The 16,957-nt window shown below is 42.4% G+C and overlaps 1 protein-coding gene across 3 annotated transcripts in view; it reads right to left on the bottom strand.

Annotated features, from left to right (window-relative positions):
- LEMD3 (LEM domain containing 3) overlaps positions 1 to 3,330 on the bottom strand; it is a 73,400-nt gene extending 70,070 nt beyond the window's left edge. Inside the window, exon 1 of one of the 3 annotated variants that reach the window (XR_011997849.1) lies at positions 1,690 to 3,324. Coding sequence is in view for 2 of the 3 variants with exons in the window: in XM_072741679.1 (XP_072597780.1) it covers positions 1,690 to 3,283 (1,594 nt within the window). In the remaining variant the exon portion in view is untranslated. Of the gene's footprint in view, positions 1 to 1,689 lie in introns of all 3 variants that reach the window. The other 2 variants (XM_072741679.1, XM_072741678.1) reach the window with 2 other exon arrangements.
- Positions 3,331 to 16,957: the final 13,627 nt, after the last annotated feature.

Here is a 16,957-nt window from a genome sequence, read left to right as displayed (position 1 = left end):
TGTTTTCCCAAATCATATGAGACAGAACACACTTTATCACTCCTGCTCCCAGGGACCCAGTTAAAGTGAGTGCTGGGTTTCAGTCCTTTTCTAAACTCTCTAACCAAGCAACATAGTAATAAATCTATTTTTTGGTGATCTTAGAAATGGCTATAGCCAAATCAAAGGTTACACTATTTGGACTCCTATTCTTTATCTAAATCTGCTAACTGCATCGTTCACTATTTTGAAACAAAACAAACAATTGTGAGGCTGATTTTATAAACACAAATCACACATAAAATGACTTCATGGTGGGTGAAGGGGTAGGAGGTTTGGGGAGGGTGGGGAGAGTGGAGAGGGAAACATTGAGAAATTGTATCTTCAGCAATCCAACACACTCTCCATTTACTTTCTCTCTTTTAATCTGTGTAGGCATCACTCTAATCGATAGAAGCATCATTTTACTGATAAGGAAAGAGAAGCTCCAACTCTTGCTCAGTGCCCCTTGCTCAAGGTGCTCTAACCACTCGAACCCACAGGAAGGCTCTTGCTCAACTCAAGGCCTTTCTTCTAATCATCTCTGCCCAGAATGCTGTCCCTACAGTGCTGTCTCCTTTGCCTTCAGGTCTCACCTCTCAAATTGCAGCTACTCTCATCATCTCTAAAGTACCATATGCCAACTATTCCATCCTTATTTCCCTCACAGAACACAAAATGATCTGTACTTATCATCTTATGTTGAGGAACAGAGTACACCTCTGATTTCTCACTGCGCCCTACTTTTATCCTACAGCATAGATGACGCTGGCTTAATGAATGAATGAACAACCATACCTGCCCACAGTGCTTTAGAGCAAGTAAATGTCAGGGCCTAGAAACCAATACCAGATAAATCTCACCGCAAACTCCTGCCCGGCCCTACCACGACTTTTTCACTGGTGTGAGGGGAGATGCTTTGGGCTGAGCAATCAGTTTTGAGCTGTCTTCCCACCTTCTATATCCATTCACTTTATTTTTTTTTTTAAGATTTTATTTACTTATTCATGAGAGACACAGATTGAGAGACAGGCAGAGACACAGGAGGAGGGAGAAGCAGGCTCCATGCAGGGAGCCCGACGTGGGACTCGATCCTGATCCCGGGTCTCCAGGATCACACCCTGGGCGGAAGGCAGGCACTAAACCACTGAGCAACCCGGGCTGCCCTCCATTCACTTTAAAAGAAAATATAGAACTATATAACTTAATACTGCAAAATATTTAGAGTTTCCCCGAGATCCTGCATTGCCTCCTGGAATCACAACTCAATCTATGATGTCCCGAAACAATCAAATACTCCAAAACTGTTAAGTAACTGGCATCTACACACATAGTTATTTAAGGCTAAAAAAGAATTCACGTCACACAAATTTTTAAGTGTATTTGACTAACAGGCTTTGCATTATTTTGTTCTAAGATGTTCTGAATTCCCCAACAGATCACACAGAAAAATTTTAAGGCCAGGCATGGGATTACCGTTCTGATAACGAGAAGAATGTTCTTCCTTCAAGACAGAGGACACAAATGCACCCATGTGCTGCGTGTCACTATGAAAACATGTCCTTGCACAACACAGAAGCCACCTCCTGTGGAACGCCCAGCGTGGGTTCCAACAGGCCCCTACCTAGCGACACCCCCTTGGTGACTTTACCCATAGGGTCGAATACTTACTGCTGAGTCCTCCATCCTCGGATACTCCCGTCCCTCTCATTCCCAGGTAAGTCAGTCCCAATATTAGGAAAAACAAGCAGGCAGCAGTTAAGAGAAACATCGACAAGTAGTGGGCACTGAAACCCCCTGTCGGGGACACCTCCTCCCGTTTAAACTGCTGCAGAAGTTCCTCCTCGGGCTCCGAGAGCTTCGGTTTGTTGTAGGCGTTTTTCAGGTACGTGTGATTGGAGCCCGTATGGTTGGAGTGATTGATCCTGAGTGCACCGGGGGCGGCCGCCGACGCGCCGGGGGGGAGGCTGTTGCAAAACATCCTGGCCGAGTCCGCCGCACTCAGGGCCCCGCCGCCGATGTGGTTGTTGGTCTTCAGGAGGGAGCCCGAGGACGAGTCCAAGGTGGGGTCCGTGTCGGGGAGCGGCGGGGGCAGGAGAGGGGCCGGCCTCTTGGCGTGGACGCGGTACCTCGGAGCGGGGCTGGCGTCCAGGGCATCAGCCCCTCCTCCCTGCGGCTGGGGCTGGGGCTGGGGCTGGGGCTGCTGCGGCGGCTGCTGCGGCGGCTGCGGCTGCGGCTGCGGCTGCGGCTGCGGCTCCGCCGCCTCTCCGACGTTTCGGCTCCGGTCTAGACTCCCCGCGGCCGCCGCCCTGTCATTCATCGCGCTGCCTCCCCCTCCCTGAACGGAGGTCTCCGGGCGGCCCGCGGGCTTGGCGGGCGGCGCGCAGAGGGGCTTCCCGTGGCCCCGTCGGGGCCGGTGCCGCGACCCGGGGTCGTCCTTCGACACCGGCCTGCCGGGGGCCGCGCCGCCGTCGCCGTCCTCCTCCGAGTCCGAGTAATCCTCCCGGCAGCCGTAGGACAGGAGCCGGCTGCCGTTGACCGGCCGGCTGGCCCAGCGCGGCTCCTCGGCCTCCGGGCCCCCGTCCTCCGCCTCCTCGCCGCCGTCCTCCTCGCCCGGCGCGGCCCCATCCCTCGCCGCCGGGGTCTGCAGCTCGGGGCCCGCCGGCCGCCGGGGCCCCCACCACGAGTGCGGCTTCCTGCGCTCGGCCGAGCTGCCGCCGGCGGCCTCGGGGGCGGCGGGGGGCGCCGAGGGCGCTCGGAGCGCGCGGCACTGCGGCGAAGGCCGGTCTCTCCTCCCGCCGCCGCCGCCGCCGCCGCCGCCGGCCTGGTCCCGGGGACTGGCCTCCGCGTCCGACTCGTCCGAGCTGAAGCCCAGCAGCACTTTGCTGCCGGCCGGGGCGGCGGCCGGGGCGCCCTCCGAGCCCGAGAGGCGGCCCAGGGCCCCGGCGGTCCGCGCGTAGGGCAGCTCGCCGCCCGGCCCCGGCCCCGGCCCCGGCCCCGGCCGGACCCCCGGCCCCGCCGCCGACAGCGCGGCGGCCGCCGTGTTATTGTTATTACTGTTCCGCGTCTTGCTGCCGCGGCCCCCGCACCGGTGCTGCTGCTGCTGCTGCTCCTCCTCCCGAAGCTTCTTCAGCTTCTTGAGGTAGACCGGCCGCGTGCTCTCCGTCACCGGCCCGGGAGACAGGCCGTAGCGGCGGAGCTGCGAGAAGAGCTCCTCGTCCGAGAGGGGCTGAGGCGCCGAGGCCGCCGCCGCCGCCGCCGCCATCTTCTCTCCAGGGTGTTTTACGAGCTCCGCGCTACCGGAAGTGACGCGCCGCCCTAGACCCTGAACTAGACCGGCTGCGTCGGCCCCGCGGCGCCGCGGCCGCCTCGGCCAATGGGAGGCGCGGGAGGAGCTCACCTGAGCGGGAAGCGGCCACCTGCGCGGCGCGCGGCCCCGGGCCCGAGGCCGGCCGCCCCCCGCCCCCGCCCCCCTGTGGCCCCGCCGCCCCGCCGAGCTCCGGGCCCAGCCGCGCGCTGCGTCCTCCCACGGCGCGCCGCGACCTCCTCCCGGGCGCTCCCGCCCCCCGGCCGCAGCCCCGCGCTTCCCGGCGGCCGCCGCGGAGACCTGCCGCCCGGGGTGGCGCGCCGGCTCCCCGGGTCCCCGCCCCGCCCGGCCCGACCCGACCCGACCCGGCCCGGATCTCCCTGCGCCGCGGCTGCCCGCTCCACTTACACCGCGGCCCGGACGGCCGCTCGCATTGGACGCTCTTCGGAGAAGCGTCTCCTCTAAGGTCCCGCGTCCGGCTCCCCGCAGGGAGCCTGCTTCTCCCTCTGCCTGTGCCCCTGCCTCCCTCGGCGTCTCTCATGAATAAATAAAATAAATAAATAAATAAAATAATAAAATAAGAAATAAAATAAATAGAAATAAGTAAAATAAAAATAAATTAAAAATTAAATAGATTTTAAATTAAATTAATAAAAAATAAAATAAAATAGAAATAAATAAAATTAATTTAATTAAATAAAAAATTAAAATAAATTAAGTAAAAATAAAATTAAATAAAATGAAATTAAAATAAATAAAATAAAAATAAAATGAAATAAATAAAAATTAAATAAATTTAATAAATTTAAAAATAAAATAAAAATAAAAATAAATTTTAAAATAAAATAAATTAAATTAATTTTTAAAATAAATTAATAAAAAATAAAATAATAAAATAAAATAACAAAATAAATACAATAAAATAATAAATACAATAAAATAAAATTTAAAAAGAAAGCAGGGATCCCTGGGTGGCGCAGTGGTTTAGCGCCTGCCTTTGGCCCAGGGCGTGATCCTGGAGACCCGGGATCGAGTCCCACGTCGGGCTCCCGGTGCATGGAGCCTGCTTCTCCCTCTGCCTGTGTCTCTGTCTCTCTCTCTCTCTCTCACTGTGTGCCTATCATAAATAAATAAAAATTAAAAAAAAAAATAAACAATAAAAAAAAAATAAAAAAGCAGATTCTGGAGATGGGGGCTGGATGGAACAGCAGGCTAAAGATACAGTTTCCCTCAAGGAACTGTATCCCAACTTAGAGGTGATGGAGGAAGTTATTCATGACACCAGAGTGTAACATGAGCTTCTAAGAGGTCAACAAAAGCCCAAAGGAGGGTCACCTAAGATGGTCTGGAACTTAGGGGGGGAAAGTCAAGGAAGGCAGTTACCAAGAAAAGATGCAGAGCCAACCAGTCCCAATACAATTTTCTTCCAGAAAATAGCTTCCAGAGTAATAGCTATTCATTCTTTACTTGGTTGTAAGGGATCTTTTTTTTTCTCCCTTTTAAAAATCTGGTGACCTTGATAGAGTGTCATGTTTGTAATGGAAGGAACCTACCTTTTGCTTCATTTTGTGACTGGAAAAAAAGACAACATGCCATCTCCTTTTTTTTTTCCCCCTAAAGATTTTATTTGTTTATTCATGAGAGACAGAGAGAGAGAGAGAGGCAGAGACACAGGGAGAAGCAGGCTCCATCCCGGGACCCCGGGGTCACGACCTGGGCCGAAGGCAGGCGCTAAACCACTGAGCCCCCCGGGCTGCCCTTCTTTCCTTCTTAGTACCTTTGCAACCTGTAGTTACTAATTGTTAATGATTTCGTTTTACGTATTTGGTTGCTTAGTTATATTATTTATTTAATTATTTCTGGTCTAATAAGACCTGGGAACTGCAAGCTCCGTGAGGCAGAGGAACCTTCCATTATTCGCAACTTCATTCCTATGGTGCTTCTGACTGGAAGTTCCATAAACATGTGTGGAACCTAATTAATGAATTACAAAGCTAGGATCGGATGAGGTGGATGTTTTGACCCCGGGGATAGTGCAAATGAGGAGAAGACACCTGAACCCAAAATCATATGCCAGAAACACTACCTCCTTTACCCAGTAGGTAATGGACTCCAGAAAGGTGATGTTTGCCCACTTTGATAATGATCACTTCCCTTTTCCTCAAAACTTGGCAGAGCTGACATGTCCTGAGTACTTCAACCCTACCCGCTACCCGGTAGCAACGGGCACAATATGTGGCACACCATAATAATTTTTCATAAATGAGTTATTTTACCCTCTGGCATTAGACGCATCTGGATGGAAAGATAGTTAGTCTCTGCATAGATATTAGCTTTTCAACATTTTGATTCCAACAGTAGAATAACACTCAGTAACTTGAATTTTTTTTTTTTTTTTTTTTACCTCTTTTAGCAAAAGCTTGCCATCTCAAGAAACCTTTTAAGCGGAGGGGCACTTCCTTGTCCTTCATGAGGAGACTTTAAAAATTACAAACAAAAATGACTGTTAAGCACTTACAAGAGCATTAGACGCAGTAAATTTTATCCACTATGAGGATAATGACCCAGGATTTATTACCATAATTGTCTGGGTGAGAAGGCAAGTGGTTACAAACGTACTAGACCTGTGTCTCAGTAGAGCAGAGCAGTTAAGTTGTGAGCTTTGAAGGTAAACAAAACTGGATAGGGACCCAGCCCTGTCTCTTACTTTTATTCTTAGTTGAACATTTGTTCCACACTCTACTGGCTCTTCAGGCAGGAATTATGGGAGACTGTTGGCTTGGCCTTTGATTTTGATGAACCTTTAAATATTTTCCTCTAAGGGCTATGAGAATATTTCTATTTCTGCCTGTGACTTTGGGCAAATTGTTTAGTTTTTCTGAACCTTAGTATCTGTATAAACAAAAGAGACATGATAAACATTCCTCAGAAGCCTGTTTTAAGGATTCAATGACAATATGTCTACATAATGCTTAGCACCACACCTAAGCATACAATGTGCACTCAATAAATGTTAGCCAGTAATATAAAGCCAAGCATTGTGTGTGTTTGGTAGCATGGCTCCTGAGAACACCATGTAACAGTAATTAAAGAAAATGCCACTGCACAGACAAACAGAAATGGTGAAACTTTACCCAAGGACTGTAATAATCACATTTAATAGCTGATGAAGATGAAGGGCTTTGGCAACCAGAGTCCTTGGTCATTTCAGCCCCTGGAGGCAGCAAGGCTTGGAATGAACTAGGAAGCGGGCATCCCAAGTCTGTTTTGTGACTTAGGGCAAATCATGGGCTCTCAGAACTTCAATTTACTCTTTTCTAAAATGTTGATAGTATTGTCTGCCCTCCTTGGCACACAATTAACATTCAACAAGTATTGATTGAGAATGATGAATGAATCCTGTATGTGAAGTTATGTTGTTTCCATGTTAGGTATTATAGCCAGATAGTCGTAGTAATGAAAACTGCAATTCATATCAACTTCACATAAACATGGTTTCATGTAGTCTACAAGAAATCTTGCCTCTCTGGAGATACCAATAACATGATTTTTTGCATGAAACTATTGGGGATAACGATTACCCTCTGAGTGTTTGAACAGCTTCATACTTTCCCACGGCAACCTTTGCTACCTCAGCACCCTCACTACTTACTTCCAACATTCTCCTCATCTACCAGGGGATCTTACTCCTGCTTCTAGATTGGCTAACTTTGAAAACACAAAACTCTAAATTGGCAAGCTGCACCCACATACTTTACAGGAAATGCAAACTCAAACTAACTCCTGCACTATAGCTTCCAAAGATTTGACTCAGGGAAATATTTGTGACGGATTGCAGCAGGATAGGCAGGTCCATTTCTTCTAGATGTTTTTAATTTTGTCTCTGCCTTATGCCTGCTTATCAGAGACCAATGTATTGAGAGCTAGATTACTAACACTTACACTCCCCCTGACTTCCAGTTAATTACCTTTTACCATGTTGCTTTTCATAGTCATGACACCAGCTTATCTTAAAGAACCCTCTAAAGAATATGAAACCTGACACTATATTCAAATAAAGCTATTGCTGAGGGTTTGTTTCCTTAAAGAACGTCCTTTGTGGTCTTCGTATTAGAAATAGTTACATTTTTTTCTCATTTATTTTTGCTTTGGCTTTATTTTTATTGAGGTGAAATTCGTATAATATAAAGTTAACCACTTAAAAGTACATAATTAGGGGTACCTGACTGGCTCAGTCTGTAGAGCATACAACTCTTAACCTCATGATTGTAAATTCTAACCCCATGTTGGGTGTAGAGATGACTTAAAAATCAAATCTTTTAAGAAATAAAAATAAATAGGAGCGCCTGGGTGTTTCAGTTGGTTAAGTGTCTGCCTTCCGCTCAGGTCTGGGATCAAGCCCCACTTTGGGCTCTCTGCTCAGTGAGGAGTCTGCTTCTCCCTCTCCCTCTGCTCCTCCTCCCTGTTCATGCTCTCTCTCTCTCCCTCTCTCACTCAAATAAATAAATAAATAAATAAATAAATAAATAAATAAATTTAAAGACCTTTTAAATAAATAAGTGAAAGTACATAATTAGTGCCACTTAGTACATTTACAATGTTGTGCGAATGTCTAAAACTTTTTCATCACTTCCAAAAACCTTATATCCATTAAGCAGGCATTTCCTATTTCTTCCTCTCTCCAGCCCTGGCAACCACTGATCTACTTTCTGTCTCTATGGATTTAACTATTCTGGGTATTTCATACAAATAGAATCATGCAACATGTGACCTTTGGTGTCAGATCTCTTACACTTAGCGAAATGTTTTTGAGGTTCATCCAGGTTATACCATGGATTAGCACCTCATTTCTTTTTATGGCTAAATAATGTTTCATTGATGGATATGACACGTTTTGTTTATCTGTTCATGCATTGATAGACATTTTGGTTCTTTCCACCTTTTGGTTATTGTGAACAATGCTATGAACATTGGTATACAGGTATCTGTTTGAATATTTCAATTATTTTAAGTATATACCTAGGAATTTCAAATCTGATGGTAATTCAATGTTTAAGTTTTTGAGGAGCCACAAAACTACTAATTTGTGTTTCACCTTGTGGTTAAACACTGCTGTTTTGGTGACTAGCCATGACTTGACCTTGTGGATAAACACTGTTCCTTTGGTGTCAGTCTCACCAACTTCCTCAGCGAGGAAGTTGAGACTCGGGTCTGCCGCCCAGCCATAGCAATCATTTAGTGCTCCGTCTATTTTATAAAGGGCACTTCTATTTTATAAATTAATTCCATTGCTGGCGGCATCTACATTTCCTAACTTTGTATTTGCCTTATTTTTTAATGATTTCAATTATTTTATCTTCCTACTACAATATGCATTTTTAGCTACCTTTTAATTATCAGGGGAATACCATACAATTCCTCTGATAACCCAAGGGGTAGGATTTATTAGTTTTTATATTTTACAGATAAAGGAACCAAGGTTAGAAAAGTTATTTGATTCTAGTCTCAAAAGGGTCACATGAGGGATCCCTGGGTGGCGCAGCGGTTTGGCGCCTGCCTTTGGCCCAGGGCGCGATCCTGGAGACCCGGGATCGAATCCCACGTCGGGCTCCCGGTGCATGGAGCCTGCTTCTCCCTCTGCCTGTGTCTCTGCCTCTCAATCTCTCTCTCTCTGTGTGACTATCATAAATAAATAAAAATTTAAAAAAAAAAAAAAAAAAAAAAAAAAAAAAAAAAGGGTCACATGGAAACTCAAAACCCATAACTTCAGAATCTGAATTCTATGTTCTTTCCACTACAACCTACCACCTCTTGAAGACTTTTATGAAATTATACAGTAGTATATGTAAAAATAAACTTTTTTTTCTCTCTTTTCTTACCCACACTAAAGAGGAAGGAGTCTGTAATGGGGTGAGGAAGAGGACAAAAGCTTTTATAATTAACCTATTTCTTAGCTTTGTTGCTGCATGCAGCAACTGGAAAGAATACTCAGAAATAAAAAAAACTGATTATATCACTTAGCTTTTTAACAGATCAAAGAAGTAACACAATATTATAGTGATATTATCGCTTAACTTCTCTTAAAGTGCCCCAAGGATGTGTTCACAAGTTTTGATCTACAAAGTTCCTGATGTTTATTTTTCTTTTTAATTGCTCAACTTTTATTCAACACTAACACTGCTTCTAAGGAAGATGCCAGAATAAACAGGCCGAAAATACAACATAGTATTGAGAAATGTTGGACAAAGTCCTCACACTACGTTACTGTGAAAATTCGCCAAGAAAGCTTTGTAGCAAGAGCATCTATTTTATTTTTCTGTGTATAACTCAAACAAGTGAGGAATGGGCTTATGACTTGAGTGAACAACATACGTGTGACTGATAATTAAATTCTACCCTCTGCAAGAGGATAAACTGCTAAGTCCTCTACTAGAAGTCATGCCATTGCACAGTAACACATGATGGACAAGGGTCTCACAGTTAAGAGATGCAAGTTTTATTCCCACTTCTGCAATTCATCAACTGTAGTAATATTGTACGTTTTTATATTGCCTCATGGTCCACAAAAATTTCTCATTATCTCACTTCACCTTTACACCAACCCTAATAGGCAAGCATTATTATTCTGTTCTGTGGATGAGAAAACCAATGCTCAGGCAAGTCTGATAATTTGTCCTTTTTGAGAGCAAGTAAGGACTGAAACCCAAGATCACTCCTGAGTTGTCTGGCCTTAAGTTGACTGTTCTTTCCAGTCTGCCATGATGCCTCTTAATAGTAGATTCTACTGCAACAGAAAGAGTCATTTAACCTTTTTCTCCTAGTTTCTTCATCTCTAAAATGAGGAAGTAAGAATACTTGATTAAGATCTCTTAGAAACCCAAAACTTTCTAAAAAGCATTTTCTTATGGTATATATTATTATATATTATCATACCTTTCATTATAGTTATTTATATACTTGCCTTATTTCCCCATCTATGTTCTTTGAGATGAGGATCTGTGTCTGATTGAAGTGTACGTCCCTCCCAACTCCTAGCTTTTTGCCAAATGTGTTGAATGAGTAATCAAGTAATGCCACATGTCACAGGATAGCATTAGGAAGGTTTCGAGATGACATGCAAAGAAGTATGTTAGGTATAAGACTCCTATACATTAGAGATACAAATAAGAGACAAACAGCAGGAAATTTAAGGAATATACCACAAAGAGGCTCATGGCGCAGGCTGTTGTAGAGATTTGGTTTCCTTAAGCAGCAAAGGGAATTTTCACATGAACTTTTCTCCTACCCCACACCATAGGAGCAGTGGATCTGAACCCAGAGAACCAAGAGATCTGACACACCCAGTTTATGATTACCAACTCTTTTCAAAACAACTCTTTCCTAAAACGTTCTTTTTACAGATCTTTTATGTGTTATAACTTTGTATGAAACAGGAATAGAGAATCATCAGGTTTGTTCAAACTTTGGTTCATGTATCCTTTGATGTTTCTTATCTGTTCTTCCCAGAAGCTTAAGCATGGACAGAGGGGAGAGCAGGGGGAGAGTGCTGCTGTTAGTTTTTGTTGAAGGGATAGAAAGCTTCCTCCTCCAACACTCATGGCTAAGACTTGCTCCTGACCTCTGCTGCTTGCCTCCATGTGAGAACGTTTTCTGTCCAGCCATACAAGAGGAACATTTCTGAGTGGTGTGTGTTCTTTCATTGTTCCTTTGGCCTCTGAGGCCTAAGTCTCCAGTGAGCAGCAATGTTGTTGGGTTCCCTCCATGCTACAAAGCCTGAAACTTCTCTCCAGACAAAGCTGGGGCCATCTTAGCTCACCTCATTTGTTCCCCTTTTCCTAGTGATCATTGTCCTTCATTGCCTGATGTCCAGTGGCTTGGGACCGTTGTTGTTTCTGTTTATTTTCAGTTGTTTCATGCTAGAGGATAAATCTAATCCCTGTTGTTCCCTGTTGTTGTTTTGATGAAAAGAAGAAATCCCAGTACACGGGGATAAAACATACTAATCTCTCTACATTTTTTCCATGTTTGAAATGTTCCAAAATAAAAAGGTTTTTTTTTTTTTCTTTTTTAAAAAGGTGAAGACCTGAAGCTTGGTAGCACAAAAGGTTTTTGAAAGATAACAATATTGTGTAATGGGAATTTTATTCAGTTGTATTGTCCATAACATGTAAAGAACCTCTCTTTCAAGACCCTAAGAATCTTTCTCTAAAATGTGTGTAACTAATTTTTTACTTTAGCATACAAAAAGTTAGAGTAATATCATGAACATCTGTGCCCATACTACCCCTTTGGATATCTGCCATTTTACCCTCTAAATTTGGTATTTATCATTCTCGGGCATCATCTCTTTCCTTTCTCTCTGTCTCTGTCTTTCTGTCTCTTTCTCTCCCCCCCCCCATATATACATGTATATACGTATATATACGTATCTCACACAATTTATATATGATGTCATATATATGTGGTGTCTATGTATATATTCTTCGGCAACTTAAATTTTGGCCCAACATTTTATTTGTGAGAGTCAGACACATGTTAACTAGTTCAATCATTTTCACTGTATCAAATAATGGCACATTTACTTTTTACCTGCTCATGTATATTTGTCAGTCTCTGATTAAAACTACAGGACTTATTTAATCACATGTTCAACAAATATTTTGAGTGTCTACTGTGGGCCAAACATTGCTCTAGGTAATGGGGATGCTACAATTAACAAAAGTGACATCATAAGCCTTGCATTTCAGCTTAAGAAGATAGACGTTAAACAAATAACATGCGATATGTCAGTTAAATACTAAGAAGAAAAATGAAGCAAGGTAAAATGGGATAGAGAGTAAAGGTGACAGGTGGGTGGTGCTATTTTATGTGGGTGGTTAGGAAGACCTTTCTGATAAAGTGACATTCAAGGAGGTACCTGAAAGGAATGGGTGGGACAAAAACTTGGAGTGGGAATGTGTAAGGTGGATCACACTTGAAAAAGGAAGGAGGCCAGAAAAGCTGGTGGAGAGAGGGCAGAAGGGGTGTGAGCCATGAGACATGAAATCAGATCAGTGGTGGAGGAGGAGTGCAAATCTTGTAGGGCCTTTTAGGCCACGGTAAGGATTTTGGATATCTCTTTGAGTAGGATGAGAAGCCATTATAGGGTTTTGAGGAAAGGAACAACATGGTCTAATCTACTTTAAAAAAAAAAAAAGTCTTTATTTAAATTCAATTTAATTAACATGTACCATATTATGAGCTTCCGGGGTAGAATTTGGTGATTCATCAGTTGTGTATAATATCCAGTGCTCATTACATCAAGTGCCCTCTGTTCTAATTTACTTTTAAGACCACGTTTACTGAATGGACTTTAGGAGGGGAAGCGGAAAAGGAAAACACAAATTAGGAGGCTATTGCAGAATCCAGGTAAAAAAAGTATGGTTTGGAACTGAGTAGTAGTGGGAAGAAGTGAGAACCATTTGGATTCTGAATATATTCAAAAGATAGAGCTAATGGGGCACCTGGATGGCTCAGTTGGTTGAGTGTCTGACACTTTATTTCAGCTCAGGTCATGATCTCAGGGTCATGGGATCAAGCCCTGTGTGTCAGGTTCCATGCTGAGTGTGGGGTCTGCTTGGGATTCTCTCTCTCTCTCTCTCTCCCAATTAAATAAATAAATATTTAAAAGGTAGAACCAAGCAGAATTTTCCTACAAATGGGATATTGTATATGAGAGAAAGAAGTCAAGCATGACTCCAAGGTTTGGGGGTTGAGTATCCAGAAGAAAGAAGTTGCTATTTACTGAGCAGTAGCAGCCTGGGAATATAGTTAGTTTGGGGGAGCAGTCAAGGGATTCATTTGGTTATGTTTTGTTTGGGACTTCCAAGTAAAGGTGTCTTGTAGGCAGGTGTATACACAAGTCTAAAGTTCAAGGGGGAAGCTCTAAGCTAAAGTTATAAATGTGAATGTCAGCAGCAGATAGATGAAATTTAAAGCCATGGAAATTAGCAGCATAGAAAAGAGAAAAAATAAGAGAACTGAGCCCTTAACTACTCAAACATTTAGGGAAAGAAAAGATGCAAAGGAACCTGCAAAGATGACTAAAAACAAGCCGGTGGTGAGAAAGAGGAAAACAGAAAGAGCAGTGTCGTGGAAGCTTCTAAGCCAAATTTCTGAAGATTCTCCTCATATATCCTCCCTGTGAATAACTACTCTTCCCATGAAGACCTAAGGCTGATTATTCCAAGAAGTCAAGGAATTCAAATATATGTCTGTAAATTTTAAAATAGTAATTTTTAAAGTTGTGTTATAGTATGGGATCATGAATAATATGATATTGATTTTAATTATCTTAAATGTTTAATCATATTTTCAATTAAAAAGAGTTTCACGAAAAGAATCAGATGGAAGTGATGTCTCAACTTGTCATTCTCTTTTGTGCTCATATTAACTTAGGTTCTCTTCCCAGCATTTTGACATTTTTGTGTAGAAGGGGTACCTGTTTTTTAAACAACTGATTGCTAATGTCTGCATCTTTTAAACTTCATGTGAAAAGATTAACTGTTTTTATTTAAACAACATGCATTACTGTTATTAAAATCCTCAGCACCCACGGGTTTTGGGTGGGGTCTGAGTTACTCACATTCAGTGAGGGGGAAGTTCTTTCTAGTTTTGCTCAAGTGGTTCTTCAATTATTTGAAAAAAACCTTGTTGGTTTCAGCTTGGTGTTTTCGGACTCCTTTACAAAGCCTTTAGCTCTTACAGGCACTACAACTCTGCTCCTATTTGAAATGTAGCATATGTATCTTAATTATCATAGAAACCACCAGACATATACCTTGATGAAGACAAACGTACAGATAAGACTTGTGTTATTCTTCAGTGTGGGCCAGTATGACAGGTTTTTAAAAATTCAAAAAGTTGAGAGAGATCTTAGTTGAGAGAGATCTTAGCCATATATGAGCAAATCCTTTTCTTTTTTCTTTTTTTTGATTATGAAGATAAAGGCTATCAGGTTATGTTCTTTGTCTGAGGTACCCAAACTAGTTAGTGGGGGGAAATTGGGGTTAGTATCCAGGTATCCTAATTTCAGGCCAGTTCTCCACACTAAGGAGAGCTATATTATAAAGGGAAAAAGTAGCAAAATAAGAGAAGCTTGTCTGACTCTAACTTAATTTAGGGTCTCTAGCCATTTTCTTGTTTCATATCAATACTCCTTTGATACTTCCATGATCTCACTGACCTTTGAAATAACCCTATTGAATAGCAGATGCCATTATCATCATTCTCATTTTACATAGGTGGTGAAATTGAGTCACAGAGTTTCCTTTACACCTCCAAGATCACAGAGCTAGAAGACAGGACACTACCCAGATCTTCTGAAGTCTATGTAGCTCTTCTTTCTACGATTAGTCATGTCAGGAGAAATATTTAAATGATATAGCAAAATAATCTTAGAAAAGAAAAAAACCCACTTCTGTGTTGTACACCAGTTGGAAGACAAGGGGGACAAGCTGATGATGGGAAATGTAATGGCTGGGAAAAAATAGTAACAACTAACAGTGTTGCCATAGTAGCAAAACTGAGCAATTAGAAGCATTGATGTAAATTTCTTTGAACAAAAAGAATCAAATTCTATGAAAGAAGATAATTTTGGGCAGTCCTTACATAGTTTCAAAATACCAACTGCACAAGTGCAAGGATGAGTAGATTTGAATTAACATCAGCTTCTGGGTGAAGACGTGGGAATTTTCATTCACTGCAAACAGAATGTGATCCAATGTTATAACATGGCTGCCAAAAAAGTTAATGCAATTCTAAACCACAGTGATAGAAAGATGTAGGGAGTAAACTTCTCTGGTTAACCGAAGTTGAATCATTATGTTCATCTCTTGGTACCACATCTTAGGAAGGACGCTAAAACCTTAAAGTTCATGGAAGAGGATGATCACCAGAATGGAAGTCTGGAAGCCATTTCCTCAAAGGAACTTTTGAGGAACTTGGGAAATTAACTTGAAAGTAAGGAGAATTAAGTTTTTTAAATTTATTCATTCACTTAGTGAAAATTTATTGAATGCTTACTATATGTCAGAAGAGGTAAGGTCTTTTAGGTGACTGCAAAGACTTTGGCCAGTGCCTGAGTGAATTGGGAGCCATGTGGAGGATTTAAGGTCGAGGAGTGACTGTATCTCACATATTTTTGAGGCATCATTCTACGAGTTGAGACTAGGCTATTGGATGTGGGACAAGGGTGGAAGTATGGAGACAAAACAGGTTATTGCAATAATTCAGCAAGAGATGACACCGTTTGGACGAGGGTGAGAGCAGTAGAAGGAAAGAGAAGGGATTGGGTTTTGGATATATTTTGAATTTGGGGGATATTTCTCATAAATGAAATTTTTTTTAAAAAAAACATTGGTCCAACCTCACTTGAATCTCTGTGTCTCCAGAGGTCAGCACCAAGATCCATAGGTGGTATTGTGAGAGGAACAGGAGAAGGAGGAGGGAATTTGCCATTGGTAAAGAGAGGAGGTAGATGGGGGTTAGGCAGAGCTGGAACATGCCTCTCTCCCTGCAATGTTGTAGCATTTCGACTCCATATCACAGAGGGAAAAAGTTTGTAACTGTCAGAAATAAAATAGAATTTCCAAAAGTTCATGAAATCAGCAATACAAAGTGCAAAGCATGAAGCTGCTATTATATTTGTTCTATAATATTGTAAAAACAACACATTTTTAAATGAAACAAGAAAAAAGAAAAACTATGATCTATCACTTTCTTGAGGACTCAGATACTATTTGCACATTATCTGTATGACCAGCACCACCCCACATTCTGATTCATCCACAATCCTTTTTTGTACTCTATAACTGTGAAACAGAAAGTAACTAATAGGAAAATGAATAGCATGGCTAAATATGGGCAAATATTTCTACCTCACAATGGTCTGATGGGAAAGTAATGGAAATTGAACTCACAGGACATGAAAACCATACCTATGCCATTTAGGGAAGAAGAATTGGAGTGTGGGCTGAAAGCATGTCTAACATAAAAGAAAAGGAGAACTCCAGCTATTAAAAGTATCACAATAACAGGTTGATTTTTTTTAGTGTTCTTTAGTAATTGATAGAAATAAATTGATATTGTAATATAATCATGAGTTTATGATTTGATCAATAACTAAGTTAAACCTCATCATTGTTGTTATACATTTGTATATAATCAGGATTATGCTGTTGGTGTAAGAGTTTATTGATTTTTTATTTACCAACTATCTTCTATGTGCCAGGCAATGTATCAGAGATACAATCCTGAACAAGAACAATGCTCTTCCCTGTCCTCAAGTCATTGATAGTCTGGTTTAGTGGTTCTCAAATGTTAATGTATTTGAGAATCACCTAGAGAATTTGTTGAAAATGTAAACAGCTTCTTCCACTCCTGCCCTGTAGAAGTGCTGACTCAGATCTAGAGTGAATTCCAGGAATTTATCTCCATTTTAGGATTCCAAAAGATTCTATTTTTTTTTTCAGTTTCCAGGAGATTCTAATGCAGGTGGTCCATGGACACCACTTTGAGAAATCCTGGAATATCACAGAAAGCCCCTGAAGAAAGGTGATGGGGTCTCTATCAGCCTCTCAGGGATGACAACTG

Source organism: Vulpes vulpes, chromosome 16 (assembly GCF_048418805.1).
Source record: "Vulpes vulpes isolate BD-2025 chromosome 16, VulVul3, whole genome shotgun sequence".
Classification (NCBI taxonomy): domain Eukaryota; kingdom Metazoa; phylum Chordata; class Mammalia; order Carnivora; family Canidae; genus Vulpes; species Vulpes vulpes.
Note: the sequence above shows the minus strand (reverse complement) of the source record. Positions and strands in the feature narration are given on the sequence as shown.